The 20,586-nt window shown below is 32.2% G+C and overlaps 1 protein-coding gene across 2 annotated transcripts in view; it reads right to left on the bottom strand.

Moving 5' to 3' along the window:
* The window catches only part of LOC143048504 (receptor-type tyrosine-protein phosphatase eta-like), a 52,579-nt gene extending 32,605 nt beyond the window's left edge, over positions 1-19,974 (bottom strand). For both annotated transcript variants that reach the window (XM_076222194.1, XM_076222193.1), the window contains exons 1-4: positions 19,848-19,974; positions 14,951-15,293; positions 12,742-14,076; positions 1,728-2,012 (exon numbers count right to left, since the gene is read on the bottom strand). In XM_076222194.1, coding sequence (XP_076078309.1) covers positions 1,728-2,012; positions 12,742-14,076; positions 14,951-15,293; positions 19,848-19,883 — 1,999 coding nt within the window. In that variant the 5' untranslated portion in view covers positions 19,884-19,974. The remainder of the gene's footprint in view (positions 1-1,727; positions 2,013-12,741; positions 14,077-14,950; positions 15,294-19,847) is intronic.
* Positions 19,975-20,586: the final 612 nt, after the last annotated feature.

The raw sequence follows: 20,586 nt of genomic DNA, 5'->3' as shown, positions 1-20,586 counted from the left end.
TCAGAAATCTACATTCTAAACAAACTAAAGTTCAAAATACACTGGATCGCCGAATTTCACAAATTAAAAAGATCTATACCAGCAGAATGGATTCATGTTGTTCAAAAAGAGAATTCTGTCAAAACTACAGTTAATATTCAGAGAAATAAAATCATATGGGACAAGATGTGTCAAAGCGACACGAATGGCCCGTCCCAAAAAAGTTGAAAAATATGCAATTTCAATATAAACACATGTGGACGCAAAAATGATGGTAGTTTCACAATCAGCACAAAATCTGGAGGCGTATAGAAAAAAAATCCGTATAACTGTGATTTTCAATAATTTATCAAAGTCCAAAGCCCGTAATTTCGGCAAAAATTAGTGGAGCGGAACGAAACTTAAACTTGATCTGTAACTCATCATTGTTAACTCACATACCAAAAATCAGCCCAATATCTGAAGTCGTTTAAAAAAAAACTCCGTATAACTGTGATATATAACAATTTCTCAAAGTCCAAAGCCCATAATTTAGGCAAAAATTAGTGGAGTGGAACGAAACTTACACTTGATCTGTAACTTATCATTGTTAACTCACATCCCCAAAAATCATTCCAATATCTGAAGGCGTTTAGAAGAAAACTCCATATAATGGTTTGTTGCGGAATGACGGAATTACGGACAAGGGTAAAACTATATGGCACCGACAACTTCGTTGCGGGGCCATACAAATTATTTAATTGGGACTACATTATTAACAAATAAAATGTTATATAACTCTTTGATAAGTATAAAACTAGAATCGTCAATAGGGATGGTTTAGAATCCTACCAATACAAGAAACTCTTAATATGAATTCATTGTGAAAAAATATTTTTGAATATATGACCGAGAATATATTAAAAATATTTAGATGGAAATTATTACATTATATTGTTTCAACTAAAAACTTTTAGTGCAGTGGAAAGTAACTAAAGACAGATAAGTGTAATTTTTGTAAGCAAGAAGAAGATTACGCTCACTATTTTCTGAAGTGTAGATATTTGAATAGATTTTGGCAAAAAATCTATGACCTCTTTAAAAGAAGTAAAATAGATTTTGATATTAAATTGCAGCATCTGGTATTTGGATATAAAATCTCAGATAATAAATATTACTTTATGAATTATATATTAACATTATTAAGCTTTTCTATTTATAAGTCATACTATGTATCCGAGCAAAGAACAAAAACTGTTGATGTCTTTAGTAGTTTTGAAAATGAATTTAATAAAAGAGTAGATACATATAAATCAAGATGTTCAATGTCAATTAATTTTGCTGATAACCTTTTATATAGATTTGATAAAAATCTGGCAAAAGTTGATATAAATTAATACATTATGGCTTGTCAAAACTTTTCATTCTCCAGACAAAAATCGCCCCACGCCCACAATCAACGATTATCAACCACCCTCCCTCATTTGGGTGTCCTTAATGTTTATCTTGATAATGACCTATTGTTTCGTTCCTCTTTTATACGATGGGAGATTCTTAAACCTCTTTCCCACCTTAGTTTATTTTTGCACCTTCTGCAGGAATAAAAAAACCTAAATAGCAAAATCTTGTAATGTTTATAACTTTCTGAAACATAAAATGCAAACAATAAAGTTTTGACAAGCCATAATACATTAATTAACAAGAACACAAGGATGATGCAAATAACTCTCACTAACCGTTTGTTCCATAGATTAAAAAAACACACTTACTTGTGCAAGCCTTTTGAACAATTGGACCAATCCATCTGCCTTTTTGTGTTTGAACATCAATCTGGAAATCGTAACAGAATCCTATCTCTAACCCTTTCACTTTGATGGATTTATCTATATAATGACTTCCTCTGACTTTTTTTTCTTCTGTTCTTGTTGAATTTTCTTCAGTTTTATATACCCATTTCAATAATGAAAACTTTTCTCCTTTTGTTGAAGATATTCTTACTTGAAGCTGAATGACATTAAGTTTTCTTTCTGTGATTGTTACATTGAAAAATAAACCTACAAAATAGTACTATATATATTAATTAAGTGGTAGCCCTTTCTGAATAATTCACATCTATTTCCTTTAACTAGGCTAGTCAATTTCACTTAATGTAGTAAACTAATTCTTTTCTTGAAATTATTATTGAATTATGTGCGCCTTTTATTCTGTAAAAATAATATTTATAAATTATATGAAAAATCATTGCTTTTATTTTGGAAAACATATATATAGGTCATATCAAAGTAAGTACATTTGGATAAAATGCTCAGTATCTATATTGAACAGTTGTAAGTTCAGAAACCACACGCATGCAGATTGGAACAAACATTCATTATCTAGTACATTATTTTATTGGTTTTGCTTCATACAAAAAATGCCATTAAAATCTATATGTGAATGACGGAATATTTGGAAAATAATTATTAGGTTTAAGATTAATGTTTAGTGTCAATTGTTTGTTTGGAAATAAACAAGTAAATGGTATGGTGATTAAAGTGGAGGTAAAAATGTCAGTAAGACAATAATTTGGTTGAATTTTAGAATAAGTGAATTAATTACAAATGTGTTTAAGATAGGCTACTGGACAAGTGTTAATATTCTAGAAAAGCATTAGCTAAGGTATATCAAGGTAGGGAGATCTGCTATACTGAGGCTCTGGTTTATTACTACGAGAAAAGTAGAGTAAAAGATCATCTAAACTAATGTCTACACCTGGTAAGGTATATCGATGTAGGGAGATCTGCTATACTGTGACTCTTGTTTATTACTACGAGAAAAGTAAGGTAAAGGATCTTCGTAACTAATGTCTACACCTAATAATGTATATCAAGGTAGGGAGATCTGCTATACTGTGACTTATGTCGACTGCTAATATATATGTAGGGAAGGAAGGAAGATCTGCTATACTATAACTCATCTCTACTGGTTAGGTATATGTAGGGAAAGAGGATCTGCATAGCTGTAAGTTATGTCTACTGCTAAGGTACAGTTAGGGAAAGATTCAATCTGATATGATATTATCTCATATCTACTGCTAAGGTACATTTAGTATAGGAAGACCTGCTGTATTGTAAGTTAACTCTACTGGTAAGGTATATGAGAGATAGAAAGTGCTGAACCAGTGTACTGTAACTCATCTCTACTCTAAGGTATTTAGGGTAGTAATATTTGCTATACTGTTAGTTATCACTAGTGGTAAGGTATATGAAAGGTATGACAATCTGTAGTTCTATACCTTTATTACCAGTTATAATACTGTAAGTGGTTGTACCATAAAATTGTGAAGTTCCTTCAATAGTCGGGGGAGCAGTTGTTATTGGTACTTTTGTTGCAATGATAGTAGTATTTTGAAGGTTACCAACTTGTGTGAAATGACCAGTTGACATTTCCTTATTCTCAGATTTGTAAGAAGTTTTTGTGTGGGTTGTTGAAGAACTTGATACAGTGGAGGTACCCGTGGTTTCACTGTTTTGTTGTATAAAACTTTGAGTTGTCATTTCAGGTGTTATATCGTTGACCACAAAGGCACTTGATGACACATATTTTGATATGTCATCAGTTATATCCTCAGAAGGTAAAGAAATTGGAGATGGAGATGTCAATATGTTTGACATTTGATCTGGTACAGTTTGGCTTACAATATCATCAGCATCTACCCATACAGTTGATGAAGATGGGGTTGTTAGATCACTTGACGTGTCTTCAGTAGTTATGTTTTCAATATAAGCTTGAGATTGTGGCTCATATGATATAATACTTGATCCTTCAAATTTGACAGTTGATGATAAAGTGGGAGATGTCATTTCAATAGCTTTATGATGTGACACTGTACTTTCATCTGACACTGTAAAGTCGGGATGTGAACTCTCTCTTGGCATGACTCCAGTAGCTGTATTTAGTTCCTTTGTACCTAATGAACCTTCAGATGACTCTTTGTTTGAATTGACTTCAGTAACTGTACTCTGTCCCTCTGTTACTGATACTTCTTGAGATGGCCCTTTCCTTGGATTGAATTCAGCATATGTACTCAGTTCTTCTGCTACTGATAAACCTTTAGATGACCCTTTCCTATGACTAAACTCAGTAACTGAACTCAGTTTCTCCAATACCGAAAAACCTTCAGTTGACCCTTTGCTTTGATTGTATTCAGTAACTGTACTAAGTTCCTCTGTTACTGACGAACCTTGAGATGACTCTTTACTTGGATTGACTCCAGTAGCTGTATTTAGTTCCTTTGTACCTAATGAACCTTCAGATGACTCTTTGTTTGAATTGACTTCAGTAACTGTACTCTGTTCCTCTGTTACTGACGAACCTTGAGATGACTCTTTACTTGGACTGACTTCAGCAACTGTACTCTGTTCCTCTGTTACTGATAAACATTGAGATGGCCCTTTCCTTGTATTGACCTCAGCATCTGTACTCAGTTCCTCTGCTACTGATAAACCTTCAGTTGACCCTTTGCTTTGATTGTATTCAGTATCTGTACTAAGTTCCTCTATTACGGACGAACCTTGAGATGACTCTTTACTTGGATTTACTTCAGTAACTGTACTCAGTTCCTCTGCTACTGATAAACCTTTAGATAACCCTTTCCCTGGACTAATCTCAGTAATTGTACTCAGTTTTTCCGATACTGAAAAATCTTCAGTTGACCCTTTGCTTGGATTGTATTCAGTAACTGTACTAAGTTCCTCTGTTACTGACGAACTTTGAATTGATTCTTTGTTTGGATTGTCTTCAGCAACTGTACTCAATTCCTGTGATCCTAAATTGTATTGAGAAGTCGATTTATTCAGCATCTCACTAGTTTTAGTATTTTCTGTAGCAATCAAGTTTACAGATTTTGTAGAGGTTCTTGTGCTGTGTTCTGGTGATAATTTGGCAATAACAGATGAACTATCAATAACAGATGTAACAAAAACAGGTAACTGACTACTTAAACGTTGAGATTGAGTGAATTGTTTGGGAGGCTTATCAGTAGCAGGACCAAAATCAGTCGTTGTTGTAGTCTCCCACTGAGCTTCTTCTCTGGCTGTTAGAATTGAAGTAAACACTCTATCAGATGTTGCAGACGCTTCTGTTACAGAGTCTAGTGTAGGATAATTTACCTTTGTATCTAAACTAGTAGATAGAGTCTCAATATGGACAACTGAATTATCATTAGAAGTGGAGCTTTCGACTGATTCAATATCATATGAACCTTCCTTATCACGAGTTATCATGTTGACTGTACCATTGTTATCGCCAGAAAATCTTACTTCTATAGTAGTTGTACCGCTAGAATTTAAAGCAGTTGTGTTCATTGTTGTATCGAAATTTGTAGTAAAACTGCTGTTTTTCTTTTCATCATAAGAATTCATATTCTTTGTCAAAGAAAGCTTATCTGACATTACATTATCCGTTGAAACAGCATTAGAGGTGTCAATATCTGCGTCAACATAGGCTGTCGTTACTGATGACTCATTTGAAATACTATTATATAATGTAGTCCCCATCGACACACCAGAAGACAAATCAACAATAGAAGATTTATCCTTTTCTTTTTCAATTGTTGTGTTTAAGAAGGTTCTTTCAGATGGTGTCCCTGTTTTTAAACTGTCTCCAACAGTGACCGATGAAGAGGTGCTTTCTTGCATTATATCTGTTTTAGGTGATACACTGGGATTCAAATTGTCAGAAATGCGATTAGAAAAGATGTGTATTTGAGTACTGTTAACAGAACTATCTATTAGGTCGCTGCTATACTCTGCATTGACAGAAGACAACTTGTTTTCAAGTACAGTAAATGAACTGGTAGTTAAAACATTAGAAGAGATATCAGAAGGAGATAGTTCACTTTTACTACTATTAACAGAATTGATCTTCAGGTCACTACTATGTGTCACGTCAATAACAGGTATGTTTCCCTCCATGTTAAAAGATTCAGTTGTATTTTTAATTTCAAAATTCCCAGTGGGATTACCATCTTCAGTGATAAAATTATTTGTAGTGGTGATGGCTTTACGTATTGGCCCTCCTGATGTTTGTGTTGACAGTTGTTGAAGCTGATTTCCTGTTCTCCGTGTCATAGAGATGAAAGCTAAAGAACAATGTTATTATTAAAAAGACAGTGCACAATTAAGTAAAAGTTAGGCCTTGAATGATAATAATTGATTTATAGAAGAGGTGGTGTTTGAGTTTCATGAGACTCCCTTAATTTCTAAAAAAAATGTATATATGAAAAATATTTTTATTAAGATGATATAGAAATATAAGAAACAGAAATCATTAAGTTTTATGTAATACTGTTTAAACTGATGAATGTTATAGTTAAAGTTAACTAGAAAAAAGAAAACATAAGAACATTAAAATTAAAATAAACATTATGATAAAGACGAGATATTGTGAATCTCACACAAATGATTACCCTTTGCATCCATTTTATCTTCCTGATGACTAATTTATTATCATTTCACTTTAAACAAATCATTTCATTTATGTGAAACCATGTTAAATTATATTCAGTGATTTGGATCAAGTTGTATTACACAATTAATGAAAAAAATAAACAAAAAGAGAATACCTGTTCGTATAAACACCCAAAATGTTATGTACACTTGTATGAGTAATGCATACATAAGCTTGATGTTTTAGAGCTTCTAACTATTGTTCAATAAAATAATAAAATGTTTATTCTGAAATACATTAATCAAAATCCTATATTTGTACTATACTACACATGGATTCATATTATTTACTGGTATCAATTTTCGTAGACTGAAGAAAAAAACATTTTTGTTGATACGTAAATTTCTTAATGTTGCAAAAGTTTGTATTCAAATCTATGAAAAAGTAAACGATGTTGAATATTCGAATTCGTGGTTTTTTATATACCATAAGAACCCATGAAATTGGCACTCTAAGAATGAAATTATTATTGAGTGAATCGTCATTACAAGGTATTTGTAGTATACAAAATGAATAAAAAGTACCAAACTTCCAGTAAATCACGACTATCCTTACAGTGAGTTGACTATGGGTGTTACTGTTAAACTTTACCTATAGCTCAACCTTTTTTTAAAATTGACAATACAATAGGGACATTTAAATTGACCAGTTGGTATTGTTAGATTTACAGCAGATTCCAACGAGTATGAAGCTACAGGTAGATTCTTTGGTTAGCTTTCTTGCTAGCTCAACCATGAAATGATTATTACCTCAAAATTGGGAGGAGCATAGCACCAATTCATCATCCAATGAAAACACTCATAGCAATGGCCTGTTTAATATGTATGTTTCATACAAACAGGTTTCCCTAAACAACTTTGCAAATTAAATTTCATTTCTTATACTTTTTGATTGAATTAAAAAACTCTATGTATTACAATAAATTAGAAGCGGAGTTACGGTTTATGTTTTGTTCAAGGATGATGTACCCTTGTGTTGATTCAATGCTAAACAAATGGAAATTTTAAAGAAAATCCACAGCATTTCCTTTGCACTTTCATAGTTGACAATTTAGTTCTTGATATATGGAGGATTTTTTGCAAACAGTACTAGCAATGATTTCATTAAAACAAGTTATAAATTTAGATATTGGTTTAAACAAATATATATATGGACCAATTCAAGTACACCTTCTAGGGTGCGCTCAAATTTCGTGACATCGAACGATTTTTTTTCATTTACATTAACGGTTGTCTAGGACTTTTTGTAAACAATAAATGCTAGCACATCATAGAAAATCAAGTGTCTGAGTAATCTATACTTAAAATTTTATAACAAAAATATCTGTGGATTTTCTACAAAAATCTTGGTTTATTTGACACAAAATCCCGTTTAACTTTTAACTGCAATAAAAGTACAAATAATAATGCTTGATCGAAGTTTCCTCATTGTAAATGTACAAAATGGCCCATCTCTTTTATTCATTATCTTTGCTGTTTTTATATTATTGCAGTTTGAAACATTCGTAATTCAAAGGCTACAGAAGGGATCATTAACCTTATACATACACATAACTGGATTTATAAATGAACTGAGTAATTGATTGAAATAAAATTGACAAATCAAACACACCTACAACATGCGTGTGAATTAGCTTATAATTATCACTAAATTTTAAATTTAGATTGAACACTTATTTTTAAACTGACTTGTAAAAATAGTTTTACACTATTTAATTCTGTCACTAGTTCTGATTGGTTCTCTGCTTAACTATTAACTCCACCCAAATGATTGTTGTACCTTACCTTATAAGGTCTAATAATGATTTCATGGTTGAGCTAGCAAGGAAGCTAACCAAATAATCTACCTATAGCTTCATACTCGTTGGAATCTGTTGTAAATCTACCTTTATTCTACCCACGGCTGGTAATCTACACACGCAGAACATTTGGTTCTGCAATGAAAACCGTGAGAGTATTTTCCGGTTGTGCTTGAGTGGAGTAATTGTCACCGCTTCAAAAGGTATGAACATTTCTAAATCGCAATTTTCTCATTCGACTGATCAAAATATTGAAAATCGTAGAATGCTATGCTTTGGTGAATACTTTAACGAAGAGATACATGTATCATTTACTGTTGTACGTGGAGTTGAACTCCTACAAAATCAGTTGCCCCACGAGAATTTGCCTAAAAAAGTGACATTTCGATTTTGAAATGGTTCCAATTACAGACCCTCAAGTTCAAATTTACTTTTTATTCTGTCAATGGGTATGAATGTCGTTTTGGGCGGCGTTGACTCTGTCCGGTGTTGATAGACATCTTAATAAATCTAAAAACCTCATATTTTCATTTTGTCATGCGTGAGGGGATTGGTTCTGATTGAGGACATCGTGAATGCGTGAGGGGACTTGAAATCATATCTTTGTATACAAGCTATCAGTCGTTGAAAGTTGTCTTAATATGGTTAGATTGTTTATGAAAAAAACAAATTTGTGTGCATAAATAAAAATTATGAGATAGGATTTTGAAATAACAAGAAATGACCATGTTTTCTTTTTATGAATAAAAGTCTAACCAATAAATTTCAAATTTGTGTCCAAATTCGTGGATTTGGGCAAATAATCGGTATAGTTTACTACCACAATTTGATATTAATTAATATTGTAATTTTCATTGTTATTGATAAAAGTTATATCAGTATTGCAAATCTAATCCTGAATTCTGTCTATCCTATTTTGGGGATATTGGTTAAGAAATTCATATATTACGTCACTTTGTGCGTTTATGGTTTTGGCTAACTTGGCTGTGAATTTTTATGTGCTGTTTTAGGTAATTTTATGTATCCGTTTTTATTGTGTAGTTAGTCATCACTTAGATTTTATCATGTATATCTATTTTATAGTCATTTTATAAAACATCACTGGTTGCAAAATTATGAATTATTCGAAATAACAAGGATGTTCTTATTCCAGACAGAAACCCTAGCCGTATTAGACACAACTTTTTGGAACTTTTGGTCCTCAATGTACTTGTCTGGGCTTTCGAACTTTTTTCATCTGAGCGTCACTGGTAAGCCTTGTGTTGACGAAAGACGCATCTGACGTATAAGTGTTTTTTAAACCTGGTACCTTTTGTTAGCTATAATTGGAGTGTTTCTCTGTCCTATATGTTCTATCATTTATTTGTATTGTAGTCCTGTCATGTAATGTTGTATTTAACTGATATATTTACCATTGCCGTAGAAGCGGGAGGTTTGGCATGCCACAAAACCGGGTTCATCCCACCATTTTTTCTTAAAATGTCCTGTGCCAATTCCGGAAAATGGCCATTGTTAAATTGTAATTCGTTTCTGTGTGTGTTAAAGTTTAATTTTGTGTTGCTGTTGTGTCGTAGTTTTCCTCTTATATTTGATGTGTTTCCCTCAGTTTATGCACACAAATGTGTTTTTTTTTCATGAACAATCTGACCAAATTTAGGCAACTTTCAAACACTCATAGTTTGGATATAATATTATGATTTTACGTCCCCTCACGCATTCACGATGTCCTCAATCAGAACCGATCCCCTCACGCATGTCATAATGAAAATATGAGGTTTTTAGATTTATTAAGATGTCGATCTACACCGGACAGCGTACACGCCGACCAAAACGACATTCATACCCATTGACCGAATAAAAAGTAAAATTGAACTTGAGGGTCTGTAAATAAAACCATTTTCAAATTTAAGTGTCACTTTTTTAGGCAAATTCTCGTGCGGCAACTGATTTTGTTGGAGTTCAACTCCACGTGCAACAGTAAATGATACATGTATCTTTTTGTTCAAGTATTCACCACAGCATAGCATTCTCCGATTTTCAATATTTGATCAGTCGAATAAGAAAATTGCGATTAAAAAATGTATATACCTTTCGAAGCGGTGACAATTGCTCCACTCAAGTATAACCGGAAAATTCTCTCACGGTTTTCATTGCAGAACCAAATGTTCTGCGTGTGTAGATTACCAGCCGTGCTACCTGTAGTTTTTTATTTACCAGTTCCAACCTTACAGCATGCTTTTTTCATGAAGTTTTTCTTTACCTAGGATTATTTTATTCAAAAATTAATAGGGAAGAAAATAGTGTTGGTTTTCATTGTTTTAAATCCCTAATATATATTATTTATCTAATTTTTACCTAAAATTCTAAATCAGTAAAAAATTAAGTTAACTACATGTTAATATGTTTGAAAATGTAAACTGTTTTTCCATACTAAATGCTTCTTTAAAATTCTAACCCTTATACATAGCTGCCAGTGAAACAAGAAATAGCTGTTCAGGTGTTTACAGTTTAAATTTTCAGATGGATATGTTGTTCATTTCTTCACATGACCCTTCAAGATTTCCATTTTTGGATTATTATTTGCAATATTTGAAATCTATTGGTATCATTGTGCAAACAATATTGGATTTATTTTATTTGAATTCACCTCTCAGACTTTTTATAGTAATTTTGCTTCTTAAAATGTGATTTGTTTTTTTCAAGAATTTATTCCCATGAAGGTATCAAGGAGGAAATAATTCATTCTAAATAATTTTAGAGTATACCTTGCAGTGTTTTTTCTTTGAAATCTACTATTATATTAGTAGGACTTAAAATGCTGTGTTCCCTCAAGGAAATTCAATTTTCATAAGATGGGATTTAGTTATGTTAAAGATTAAAAAAATTCAAAACTGGAATTCAAGTAGGAGATATAGTGTGAGTTCGTCCAACATGTTTCTGTGGCTTTAAATGTGATTTTAAAAACATTCATTATTAATTTTGGGATCTATTACAAACTTAGATAATTCACCATTTAAATGGGATCTTGGAAATGAAATAAAATGTTGAAGTAATGCAGTGGATAAAGTCCAATCTAGTGATAAGGTGAAAAATGAAAGTAAAATATTCTAAAATATTCCTAACATGAGGATATGTTTTAAGTGAATGTGAAATTGGAAATAGTCATTATAAAATTCTGGATCAAATATTGTTTTAATTTGAAATTTATCATAGGAAATGAAATAAAAATGTATACTGTGGATATAGTAAAATTAAGTGATATAGTAAAAATATGAATTAAATATTGCAAAATATTTGTAAAGTGAGGATAACTACATGTTGTATTCGGAATATAGTAATGGAAATGATAAAAAAAATTACAAGATTCTGAATTATGCAAAGATTCTGCACCTGTTTAATTGGGATGTTTATCATGGGAAGGTAATCAGAATCTATGGATTTAGAAAAAAATCTAGTGACATAGTGAAAAATGAATAAAATTGGGAATTATTTTAAATCTTTGGAATTCTGGATGAGATGTCAAATATGAGTCTCAATAAATAAATAAATATGTTTATTCAACTATGATTTTGATATTTCAACAATCTGTACAAGGAACATGTCAATAAGTATTCATCAAATTATGGAAATAATAAATTTATTAAGATTTCCACAAGAGCAAAAGCAAATTATATTGAGTTATCTCCCATTAGAAAAGGCAAAAGAGAGAGAAAAAAACTCCTAATACAAATGAAATAATGTAGCGATTAAAGTGAGTGAAATATTATGACTGGATTATTCGGGGTATTAAACACTGCTAGTATCTGGCTATGAAAACATTAAGATGAAGTGTAGTGCATTTTAGGCCATGCAATTTTAAATACACTGCAAGAAAATAACAAATAGACATTCTTGTATGGCTTGATCACTCCTAATATTTTAAATGACAGTAAAATAAAAATCTCTCTATTTCTTTCTGAATATTGTTTCTTTGGCAATTGTATGACCAATTACTTCTAGGAATACACTCATTTCAATAATAAAAAGATTGTAATTGCAATGTTTATTTGCTTTACTTGTTTAAGGATTCTCAAACAAAAACATGGAAAGTGATTTTTTTTTTAAATCAGAAGTTTTCAACAAATATTTATCAAATCTTTTACTGATTTAGAACTTTAGGTAAAATATAGATAAATAATATATATTAGGGATTTAAAACAATGGAAACCAAAACTTTTTTCTTCCCTATCAATTTTAAAAAAGAAAAATCTTAGGTAAAGAAAACTTCATGAAAAAAGCATGCTGTAAGGTTGGAACTGGTAAATAAAAAACTACAGGTAGAATCAAGGTAGATTTAAATCTAACAATACCAACTGGTCAATTTAAATGTCCCTATTGTATTGTCAATTTTAAAAACAGGTTGAGCTATAGGTAAAGTTTTACAGTAACACCCATAGTCAACTCACTGTAAAATATAAAAAAAACCCAATGAGAACAAATAAAGAACTGTATCTTACCTGAGCCTGTAGTTGTTTGGAGCTGCTGTGATGTGGTTGATGTTTCATAAGAATTTTTTGCACTAAGAGTTGTCATCGCCACCTTCACAGATGGTTCTGTTGTCAACTCGGATATACCTATAGAATGTGACTCTGATTTGTCACCTGCTTCAGTTATAGTTACTGGCTCTGGGGTTGTTTTTGTTGATATTATGGTTCTGGTCATATCAACACTTGAAGAACTGCTCCCATTCCTTAGTATAGTTGTTTTATCTGTCTTTGTTTCAGTTGACGTCTTGTCTTCCTGTTCGGATTGTTTTGATGTTTTAACAGCTGCTTCAGTTATAGTTACTGGCTCCGGGGTTGTTTTTGTTGGTATTCTGGTTCTGGTCATATCAACACTTGAAGAACTGCTCCCATTCCTTAATATAGTTGTTTTATCTGTCTTTGTTTCAGTTGACGTCTCATCTTCCTGTTCGGATTGTTTTGATGTTTTAATAGCTGCTTCAGTTGTAGTTACTGGCTCCGGAGTTGTTTCTGTTGATAATCTGGTTCTTGTCATATCAACACTTGAAGAACTGCTCCCATTCCTTAATATAGTTGTTTTATCTGTCTTTGTTTCAGTTGACGTCTTATCTTCCTGTTCGGATTGTTTTGTTGTTTTAACAGCTGCTTCAGTTATTGTTATTGACTCCCGAGTTGTTTCTGTTGATTTGCTGGTTCTGGTCTTATCAACACTTGGAGAACTGCTCCCATTCCTTGATATAGTTGTTTTTTCTGTCTCTGTCTCAGTTGTCAGCTTATCTTCCTGTTCGGATTGATTTGCTGTTGTAATGGCTGTTTCTGTTAATGACTGTGTGTTTGAATGACTCATCATGGTGGCTGTATGCAAATTTGTCTTTAATTCGGATGTCAAAGTTTCTGATGTTATATCATTTGTGGGTAAATCTTGTTCTAACCCCGGAGAGTTTACTGATTGTTCTTTTTCATCTACTGATGTTTTATCTGATATTGTTTGTGTCTTGTCATATCTTGACTTAACGGTAGATATTTCAGTCGATTCTTTCAAAGACTGATTCTCTGTGTCTACCATCGCAGTTGTTTTTGGGTCAGTCACTGCATCCACTGAGGAAGTCCCCTTTGATTTATCTACTGATACATCTGTATATATTTTACCCTTTCCTGAACCATCTGATTCTGTATCATCACCACCATCATCACCATCACCATCCCTAACAGTATAGGGGGTCACAGATAATGAAGTAGCTACTCTGGTGGAAGTAGTGGCAGTGGTTGTGCTACTTATGATACTGACTGGTTTATTGGTAGGTCGAGTAGTAGTTGGTATTGGGTCATCTAAAACATATAAAAACAAAACAAAATAAAAAGTCTGTTTACTCTATATTTGTTATACACTGGTGTTACTGATGTATCATAGTGTAAACACATGTCTGACATAAGACACCATTTGAATTCTTAGATTTATTAATCTAAAACTTGTTAAACTGCATATAATTATTTAAGAATAATGAATACGAACTATTTTGACACAGAGTTAGAAGAAACAAAAAAATGGCAACAGCTTTTTAAATATAAATAAAATTGAGAATGGAAATGGGGAATGTGTCAAAGAGACAGCAACCCGACCAAATTAAAAACAACAACAGCAGAGGGTCACCAACAGGTCTTCAATGTAGCGAGAAATTCCCGCACCTGGAGGCGTCCTTCAGCTGGCCCCTAAACAAATATATACTAGTCCAGTGATAATGAACGCCATACACAAGCATCACCTGTGGTTGAAAATACAGTATTTTGCTTACTATGATTAGGTTCCAATTTCCTAAAGGAAATATGCCCTATTATTTTTTAAATTACCTTATAACACTGCTGCTTAATATTTGAATTTTGTTAAAAATACAAAATGATCCAATACATGAGATATGTTTAATTTATTGATACATTTACTATACAATAAAAAAAATATTAAAAAGAATAACTTGATAAAGTGAAAGGCCAGACCTCTTGGATGAACACTATTAGTTACATAGTGTTCTTGTGACCTAATACGGTATATTGCCTTGGGATGATTTATTAAGAGCTTCACATGTATAGTGCCTGACTACGGCTCTAGACCACTTTTAATTTTTTGTGTTGTTGGGTTTCTGTCTCATTGATGTCAATATATTCATAATTCAAAAAATATATAATAGAAAATCATAAATATACTTACCATTAACTTTAAGTCGAATCCATTGTCCGTCTTTACGAGAACTATTATACAACTTTACACTACAGTAATAATCTCTTGCATCCCCTGGTTGTAATCCGTTGATTTTAAGTGAAGTTCCATTCACCAGTTCAACTCTATCAGTAAACGATTTATCAATGACAGCATCCTTGTTACTTAATTTTTCAATAACAGTTGGATATGATCCGCCACTTGATTTCCACTTTATGGTATATGGTTGATCAAGTTGTTTTTCGGACAATTTTACATCACACGCAAGTGTTACATGGCTATTCTTCTGTGATGTGTATATCGTAATTGCTGAAATATCTGGTATGTAAAACAACTGGAAAACAAAAATAACATATATAATAATATAGAACAAGAAGCTGTCAGGTCAGAAAATATCAGTACACCACTATTATAATATTAGTACCCTTAAAATGTACAACACTTGTATCAAATTCTTAAAAATACATACAATGAACCATTAGGAAGATAATATACTATCATGTTTGCACTCATTTCAAGTTTGATACTAAAATGGGTTCTAGTTAAATGAGATGAAGTCCGCGGAACCCAGAGTCTTGCCTGCTATTACTGCTGTCAGAGTAAAAACAACGTGAGTCCATTTAACCGCGTTCATTATTCATTTTTCATTATTCACTATTCAACTTTTAGTGATGAATAATAATAATAATGTAATGGTTTCCCTAACTATTTTTAACAGAAATTCCATGTTTCAATGTATGGACAACCTGAACACCAAAATTTATATATAATTGAAATACTATACATTGTCTATTTTTTATTTTCTTTAGACGTTTGCTATTCCTCACTCCTGATTATAGATATAACTTGTCGATTGGGCCGTAATGCCAATTTGAAGAGTGATGGAGGACCTAAATGCCAAAAGTACGCGTGAAAATTAAGTAAAAGCCAATTTTGAAACGATGAGTATTTTAATTTCTATATAATATTATGGTATTCAGGTCGACTATACATTAAACCAAAGAATTTCTGTTACAAATAGTTTGGGAAACCCGCTAGTTTATCCTCCGAATCTAAATAAATAAATAAAGTTTAAAATTTCAAATAAGTAACTCGTGGCTACGGATAAATAAGTCGTGGCCACGAATAAGTAAATCTTGGCCACGAAAAAGTAACTCGTGGCCACGATTTAGTAATTCGTGACCACGACTTATATTTTTTTCTACAGCATAGAATGACACAAATAAGCTTTCATAAAATGGAGCCTATAAATACATATAGCTGTGAATATATTTACAAGTATTTGCTGTTCCAAATCAAAATGTGCAGAACAATCATCATTACTCTCTATATAATATATCAGTGAGTGCTGTGGATAGTAAACTTGTAATTGGTAGTTAATAACAAAAACAAGTTAAATGGATTGCTTGATTGATGTTCAACACTTGTTTCACTATTGTGCTGATTGGGGGGGGGGGGGGGGGGGGGCAATTGTTATTGGTCGAGGAGGTCGGAATGTCGGAGAGAACCACGATTTTCGATAGATAAACTGACTTTCCTAGTCAATTAAGATTGGAGTCGAGTGCAACTAAAACTCTAGATTAGAACTCACAACCTTAGTGTTTACTAGCTAGTGATACAGTAGGTCGACTACCCAGCCACATGGAAACTGATACCCTTCATGTAATACAGAAAACTCAAAAAGATTGAAATTTATAGAAAACCAACAAAATAACGGATTTTGGGAAAAAAGTGGGGGAGGACTAAACAAATATATTGTCATGTCCCTATGTACGATCAAGTATAGGATATCATTTCATGAAAAGACTTCTTTATTTAAATTTAAATTAATGATGAAACTTTGAATGTTGGTGCGAGTCCAGATGTAACTGCGTTTTTTTCTGTTGGTAAGAATTTCTTCCTCAATCATTCATGACGCTACCGTTTTAAAAACTATATACCAGTAGACTATCCTCATTTATCATATACAAAACGATCTATTGTATAGGATATATGAATACTTTGTTTTGCACCTTGTGCTCGAAAGGTACAGAGCACATGAAATCACAATAAAAATCAGCTGAGGTGGATCCTATTATTTTTTTAAATAGTGCCACCAAATCAAATGTTATTGTGTAATGAAAGTAAAGGCAGAGCAAATGGTTTACAAAACTGATTTCCATTTCACTTTTCTTTAATGTCGGCAAGAAAATATGGAATAATTTAAATATTATTACATGTCCAGTGTAGTATAAACATGTCAAGGTATATCTATTCAGGTGTTCAGGATGAATAGTTGTTGGCTGCTTAACGTCCAGTGGCGAATATTTCAACCATGTTCAGGACGAAACATAGTATAAGAAATAGAAAGTCTAGTTGAAAAATAACACTGAATAGTTTATTAGTAGTTAGTCACAGATAATAGCTACAATAGTTAAAAAAAGGAAAGTTTGGAATGGGGACCTGTATCTAAATCTACAATTATACATAACGAATAGTTATCTTAATGTATGTGCAATTAAACTGTGAGGAAATTGAAAGCAAATACGATGCGATAACTATCTCATAGAAAACGGAAGAGTGGTCATGGCTCTATGTATATAATAGTATCAAATTAATATTTAAAACATTTTCTTACAAATGTTTAAATAACTATCATAATATTTGCGTGGTAATGAAGAAATCCAAGCATTGGTATATATGCCCCAATCGCTTTGATTTCATTTTCTATTTTGTATACTATTGTGTTTGTTGATAGCTGAATAAAACGATAATAATTCCCTCAATATGCTGAGACTTTTGATAGTGTGTCAGTAGGAGTCTCTATAACATTGTACTAGGAAGCAAGCAGACCGTATAGTGTCAGAATGGTGAAATGATAATAATAAAATAAATCCTAGATCTCGAATTGGTAAACCAACATCACGAACTGTTAAAAATGTCATTTCAAATATCATTCTAATATTTTTTTTGTATTAAAAAAATCTTTCGTTACCAAGGTGAAAAGCGTCTGTCTCTTTAAATAAAAAGCCTAGCCTAATTATTGCCATTGTTACAGGTACACAAGTACACAATGTACACATTATCTTGATGTGAACTTTTTATGTATGCTAGGATGGGTGTCTTTCATAGCATTCTGATCACTATGGCATACATTTTTGTACGATGTTCTACCATATTATCATATTACGAACATTTGGTCATGTTGGTTGCAAATTGAATGTTAATGGTGAACTGTATTTTTCAGCATTATATTACCCCTGGACAGCTGCATGGCTAATGTTTGTCTGGTACAATTAGCATGTTACCTTGACACCAAGGAATTATATACAGGTTGAATTGAGATATATGTAACATGTGTCTAAAGAACACACACACACACACACACAGTTACACAGTAGCACAAAATATATATCCGAATAAGAGTAAATGTACGATTTAAATTGAAGTACAGTGGCGGATAAAATTTTCATTTAGGTGGGGGGGGGGGGGGGGTAGACAGTGACACTGAATGGGCCCGCATCAGTCATGCTTCAACGATTCCCTAGATAATTACACCCATATTTTCCCCACAAAAAGGTGGTTCACTCTGCCCTTCCCCTATAAATCCGCCTCTGGAGTAAACAGATTCTATCCTTATACAGTACACCGTTGGTATAAACTTTTTTCCAAACAAAGCTTCTATAACGATACAAATATAACGCACCTTCGGTTTTCTGGAAGCTTTTGTAAACTTACTGGAAGTCTGACGATAAAGTTATTGCTGTAAATTTACTCCTTGGTAATAATGTTCATCGACAGATTGTAGATATTCATATAGGTACCAATTGCGCCGTTTAATAGCTGACAAGTTCTTGTATTGTTATCAATAATGGTGTATGATCAAACTTACTAAGTAAAGATCCGTTTCGGTTTTCTTAAATTGAAGATGATCATCAACAACTACCGTTACTTTGGGGATATATTTAGCTTAATAATATAATCTTATCTGAAGAAAGTATCAAAGTTTGCTCATAGGAACTAACTTTGAACAAATATAACATAAACAAGTGTAATTGCCCTCTGCTAAATTCAAATATTTCAGATTCACAAGCCGTGGAAAACTCTATACTAAAATGTTCGATAAAGGGGATGATGTTGTCTTTCCTATTGTTATTTTCCTTTCTTGTACAATACTTTTTCTTTGGGTTCATCTTACATCTTTGGTTTATCCAAACTCATCCTTGTTTTACAAGGATTTTTTTTTAAACGAACCGTTAAATTTAGGATGAACCTTGTCAGGTTATCTTCTTATTTTTGTATTTATTAACCTTTGAATAGATGACGTCTTTACACTCAAACATTCGAATGTTTTATGGGGGGTCCTCAAATCAACAAAGTAAATCAATTATCATATTCATGTATATACATGTAAAATGGTATATACAATGATAAAATAAATTCAATACTATTCCAAGAAAAATAAGATTTTTCACACCATTCTTTGAAATATTTCTTTTCAGTTTGGTAGTTTATAATTTTGATAATCAGCTTACTGATTTTTCAAGAAAAACCCGACACTTGGCACTCAATATAAGTATTTATGTATTTTTTTCAGAGACAAGTGCCTGTGAGAAAAACATGGTTAAGGAAATCAACTGAAATCACCAATTTCGGAGTTTAGTATGACCTCCATTATCAATCAACTATTATACATTTTTGTTTAGGGCCAACTTAAGCACGCCCCCGGGTGAGGGGTTTTCTCGCTGCACTGTAGACTCTTGGTGGCCTTCGGCTGTTGTCTGCTCTTTGGTCGGATTGTCTCTTTGACACATTTCTCATTTCATTCTCAATCTTATAAGTCTACTTACTGTTTGAATATTGATTAAAGCAGTCATAAACAAATAAAGTATAAAAAGGATATACTTACACATATGAAATATAGTCCAACGAAATATTTTAGCATTTTGATCAAAGTCTAAATAATACCATTATACCAATAATACACGCATGTAATTGAAATCAAACGAAACCAACTATGTAATACAACCTTAAACGGGAACAAGGAAGAATTACCCCAGTCGAAGTTTAGAAGAATTTTATGAATTGAAGAGGTTGATTTCCTATATACTTTAGTGTTTCAAGTACATCGAAACTCATTAAAACTTCAAATTATAACTGCCAAACTTAACAAGTTATTTTTAAAACAAAGATAAAGGGTGTTACTTACGTTGAACAAGGAGCTCTAATACGACTTACTTATACATGTACGGTCAAAATCGTGTTCATTAGCTTTTTGAAATTATTGGTTGCTGATTCAAATCAAGGGCGAATCCAGGATTTTTTAAAAGGTGCATTAATTCATAATTGGAAATATATGATGTTGAGCGAAATGATGCGGAAAAAAAATTGTACGATTTTAAAATAGAAATAATATATATTTTCTTGCCAAAAAAAAGGGGGATTACATAGACTACATGAAAAGAAATACTACTTTATAGTATCTACTAACTTGTGTTACCGATAAATTTTCCAAAACTTAAAAAATATTTGTATCATTATTCGTGCTACTTAAACTTTGTGCGATCTGTTTAATTGTATCCTGAAATTTAATACATGCAAAATATTTACATAACTTACATACTCTTCTCCAAATAAGTAATAAACAG

This window comes from Mytilus galloprovincialis, chromosome 10, assembly GCF_965363235.1.
Source record: "Mytilus galloprovincialis chromosome 10, xbMytGall1.hap1.1, whole genome shotgun sequence".
Classification (NCBI taxonomy): domain Eukaryota; kingdom Metazoa; phylum Mollusca; class Bivalvia; order Mytilida; family Mytilidae; genus Mytilus; species Mytilus galloprovincialis.
Note: the sequence above shows the minus strand (reverse complement) of the source record. Positions and strands in the feature narration are given on the sequence as shown.